This window comes from Danio aesculapii, chromosome 12 (assembly GCF_903798145.1).
Source record: "Danio aesculapii chromosome 12, fDanAes4.1, whole genome shotgun sequence".
Classification (NCBI taxonomy): Eukaryota; Metazoa; Chordata; class Actinopteri; order Cypriniformes; family Danionidae; genus Danio; species Danio aesculapii.
Genome location: NC_079446.1, coordinates 1,470,852 through 1,475,851, shown reverse-complemented (window position 1 = coordinate 1,475,851; position 5,000 = coordinate 1,470,852). Strand labels below are relative to the sequence as shown.

The window sequence follows — 5,000 nt, the reverse complement described above, 5'->3', positions numbered from 1 at the left end:
ATTCATTTATTTATACGTTCATTTAGTTATTCATTCATTCATTTAATTATTCATTCATTTAGTTTTACATTTATTCATTTATTTATTTATTTATTTAATTCATTAAATTATTTATTTATTCATTCAATTATTCATTTATTTATTTATTTATTCATTTATTTATTCATTCATTCATTCAATCATTCATTCAATTATTTATTCATTCATTTATTTATTCATTCAATCATTTAAGTATTTATTTAATTATTCATTAATTCGTTTAATTAATCATTCATGCATTTAATTATTCATTCATTAATTCATTTAATTAATCGTTCATTCATTCATTTAAATATTCATTTATTTATTTATTCATTCATTCACTTACCTATTAACTCATTCATTTACTTAATTTTTCATTCATTCATTCGGTTATTAATTTATTCACTCGTTTATTTAATTATTCATTTATTTATTTATTCATTTGTTTACTTGTTTATTAATTTATTTAATTATGCATTTATTCATTTAATTATTTATTCATTCATTCGTTCATTCATTTAATTATTTATTCATTTAATTATTTATTCATTTAATTAGTCATTCATTCATTCATTTATTAATTTAATTATTCAATCATTCATTCATTTATTTATTGATTTATTTCTTTATTCATTTATTTCTTTACTCATTTAATTTTGTATTCATTCATTTAATTATTCATTTATTAATTCATTTATTTCTTTATTTATTTATTCATTCATTCATTTATTCATTTATTTCTTTACTCATTTAATTATTCATTTATTAATTCATTCATTTATTTATTTATTTATTTATTCATTCATTCATTTATTCATTTATTTCTTTACTCATTTAATTTTGTATTCATTCATTTAATTATTCATTTATTAATTCATTCATTTATTTATTTATTCATTCATTTATTCATTTATTTCTTTACTCATTTAATTTTGTATTCATTCATTTAATTATTCATTTATTAATTTATTAATTTATTTATTTATTTATTCATCCATTCATTCATTCATTTAATCATTTATTCATTCATTTAATTATTCATTTATTCATTCATTTATTTATTTATTCATTCATTTATTCATTCATTCATTTAAGCCCTTTGATATTCTGCTTCCTGCACATTATAAATATAACTATTTCTGTTCTGTTTTATTCATTTTGTACTTGTGCAAATAAATAAATCTAATATATCCGCCATTCGCTGATCTTTCATGCAGGTGTTATGTTAACTATACTTTCTATAACCATAACTACATATATAACTACACAAAACTATACATATATTAGTTATACATTCAGGAGTTAATGAAAAACACGTCTTGTAGATCAAATATAACACAGAATATGATAATATAAGTAAAACACATTAATATAGACCCAAAAAACTGTCTAGCGCATCCACCATGTTTGTAGTTTCTTAACACTTTTTTGTAGTTCTAATCAAATTCACATCTAAACCGCAATGCATTCTGGGAAATACTAGCGATTAGAGTGAGATCTGCACTTTGGAAATATTAAACCTTACAGACTTTGGGATACTCAGTTTGACACACTATGATTTAAGACACCATATTCATTCATTCATTTTCTTTTCGGCTTAGTCCCTTTATTAATCAGTGGTCACCACAGTGGAATGAACCACCAACTTATCCAGCATATGTTTTACACAGCGGATACCCTTCCAGCTGCAACCAATCACTGGGAAACACCCATACACTCTCATTCACACACACACACACACACACACACACACACACACACACACACACACACACACACACACACACACACACACACACACACACACACATATACACTACGGACAATTTAGCCTACCCAATTCACTCATTCCATATTCAAACACTATTTAGGACGTGTAATATGCAAATTAGGATGCAGCATACATTTCCCATCATGCTTCACTCACCTTATTACCCAACAGCATAATGACCACGTTCTGCTGAGCAAACTCGTGAATCTCCGTCAGCCAGGCCTGCAAACACACACACACACACACACACACACACACACACACACACACACAGACAGTAAATCCACAGCACATTACTGTAATCCCACACACACTCTTCATCTGCTTTAGGGCCCCAGTAAAGTTCAGACTGGAGTCCCTGAGCGAGGAAGGAAAGCTGTATTTCCAGACACACTGCAGGTCATTTGAAGGAGCGCTTAATCAATAAAACACTGCCGGTTTACTGGGGTGAATCTGCAGTCACACTAGAAAAGAGCTAATCAGGAGAAGCAGAAGAGATGACACTGGAGGAGGAGAGTGTGTGTGTGTGTGTGTGTGTCAGCGGACATGAAGCCTGACCTCAGGTTAATGAAAGCTTCCTGCTAATATTGAGAGCAGGGAAACAGCAGAGATGAAATGCAATCACACCCCGAGACACTCACACACACATGCACTCACACACACACATGCACACACACTCAAACATGCACGGACACACTTACACACCTGCACACAAATACACAGACACACACACCCTTTCACATGCACACAGCTGGGCATACACATGCATACACACACACACAACATGCACAATGCACACATATCCGCACATGCACGCAAATGCATACACACACAAACATGCATGAACACACAAACACATGCACACACTCATACACACAAGCATGCCCACACACACCCAAAGCGCTTCATAATCATGAGGGGGGTGTCTTCACAGCACCACCAGTGTGCAGCATCCACTTGGATGATGTGACGGCAGCCACAGGACAGCGTTGCCAGTGCTTCACCACACACCAGCTATAGGTGGAGCGGAGAGACAGTGATAGAGCCAATTCAGTGGATTGGGGATGATTATACAATAACTTGCCTAATTACCCTAACCTGCCTAGTTATATATATATATATATATATATATATATATATATATATATATATATATATATATATATATATATATATATATATATATATATATATATTGGCATGAACATTTAACATATAGAACACATTACAAGTAGAGCAGGTAATACAGGTTTTAATTTAATATTTTTACCTGTTGCTGGATTCAAAAAGTCTGATCAATTAAATAAAAACGATTAATTAAATCATTTAAATAAAGAAATTGAGTGGAACCCACCATTTTTACAGTACATAATGAAATAAAAATTAACTTTTTAATATAAAGCACACTGCAAAATCATACTTAAGAAATCAATATTTCACTATGCATGTATAACTGTAGTAATTTCAGGTCTGTTTGAAAGACAGAGGGTCTCTAATCAGCTGAAATGTTTTCAGTAGCGATAACAGCCAGCTGAATGTTCATTATCAGCTGTATTTCACGCCTTTTTCCCACGGAGATGAATGCAAGCTCATGCATGTCTCTCTCAGCGTAAAGTCAAGCTCTGCAACAAGTGTTTTGAGGGATTTATCCCAGCGTGGCTTTTCAATCACACGCGTTTGCAGCTCTGTCTCAAATCTGTGCTCATTCTGGATCCTCTGCCTGGTTTGCTGTGTATAAAAATGTGCAGATTAGATGATTATAGCTGCTAAATGCATCTGAAAGAAGCAGACTCACACTGTCAGCTGAAAGAATTTTATTTCACAGTATTGTGACTTCATATCAGATTTCTGACTTAATAATTCATAAATCTGACTTTATATCTCAGAATTCTGACTTTATTTCACAGTATTGTGACTTTATATCAGAATTCTGACTTAATATTTCATAAATCTGACTTTATAACTCAGAATTCTGACTTTATTTCACAGTATTGTGACTTCATATCAGATTTCTGACTTAATAATTCATAAATCTGACTTTATAACTCAGAATTCTGACTTTATTTCACAGTATTGTGACTTCATATCAGATTTCTGACTTAATAATTCATAAATCTGACTTTATATCTCAGAATTCTGACTTTATTTCACAGAATTGTGATTTTATAGCAGAATTCTGACTTAATATTTCATAAATCTGACTTTATATCTCAGAATTCTGACTTTATTTCACAGTATTGTGATTTTTATATCAGAACTCTGACTTAATATTTCATAAATCTAACTTTATATCTCAGAATTCTGACTTTATTTCTCATAATTGTGATTTTTATATCAGAACTCTGACTTAATATTTCATAAATCTGACTTTTTATATCTGAATTCTGACTTTATTTCTCATAATTCCCAAAATCCTGACTTTATAACTTGGAAATCCGACTTTATGTGCTAGAATTCTTACTTTATATTCCAGAATTATGACTTACTAATTTTACAGAATTGTGACCATATCAGAATTCTGACTTAATATTTCATAAATCGGAAATCATCATATTAATATTATTTCTGAAGGCTGAAAATTCAGCTTTACGTCACATGAATAAATGACATTTTGCAGTATATTCATATGCACGATGATTATTTTAACCTGTAATATTACTGAAGATTTTGAACATATTTATGATTCAATAAATGCATGAGAATTAAATGCCTGTTTTGGCCTGAAAGCGTGCGTTTCTCAGCATTCGCTCTCTCAGACTCCTTCATTCACACTCATTTGCATTTAAAAAGCATTACAGTGTTATTTAGCGATCTGTCATTAAAGGCTGTACTGTGTTTACTTCCCGTCTGGCCCGAAGCAGGAGACAGAAAGAGGTGTTTGATCCTCCTTTACGTTTGTTTTATACTCGACTTCCAGGCTTTTTAAAAGTATAATCAACAGCAGGCCAACGATATGCTTGTTATGCAAAAAAAAACATTAATTAAGGCCAGAAGGCGGATCTGTATGCTTGGATGCGTGTTATTCTGTCTAAAAAGGCACATCCAAGCACATGAGGCTTTTCAAGTTGTCATATTATATACTTGTGAAAATAGTGCACGTTTACATCTGATTTATTATACTCTTAATTAAAACAACAAAAACCTTTTCTTACTCAGAGTTTCCGTCTTGTTTCTAGTTTAAATATCTAAAAATCCTTAAATCACAAAG

General features: G+C 31.0%; 1 protein-coding gene across 2 annotated transcripts in view; it reads right to left on the bottom strand.

Annotated features, from left to right (window-relative positions):
- The window catches only part of LOC130239056 (ras-related protein Rab-26), a 104,303-nt gene that overhangs the window by 6,089 nt on the left and 93,214 nt on the right, over positions 1 to 5,000 (bottom strand). For both annotated transcript variants that reach the window (XM_056470208.1, XM_056470209.1), the window contains one exon: positions 1,949 to 2,014. In XM_056470208.1, the coding sequence (XP_056326183.1) occupies positions 1,949 to 2,014 (66 nt within the window). The remainder of the gene's footprint in view (positions 1 to 1,948; positions 2,015 to 5,000) is intronic.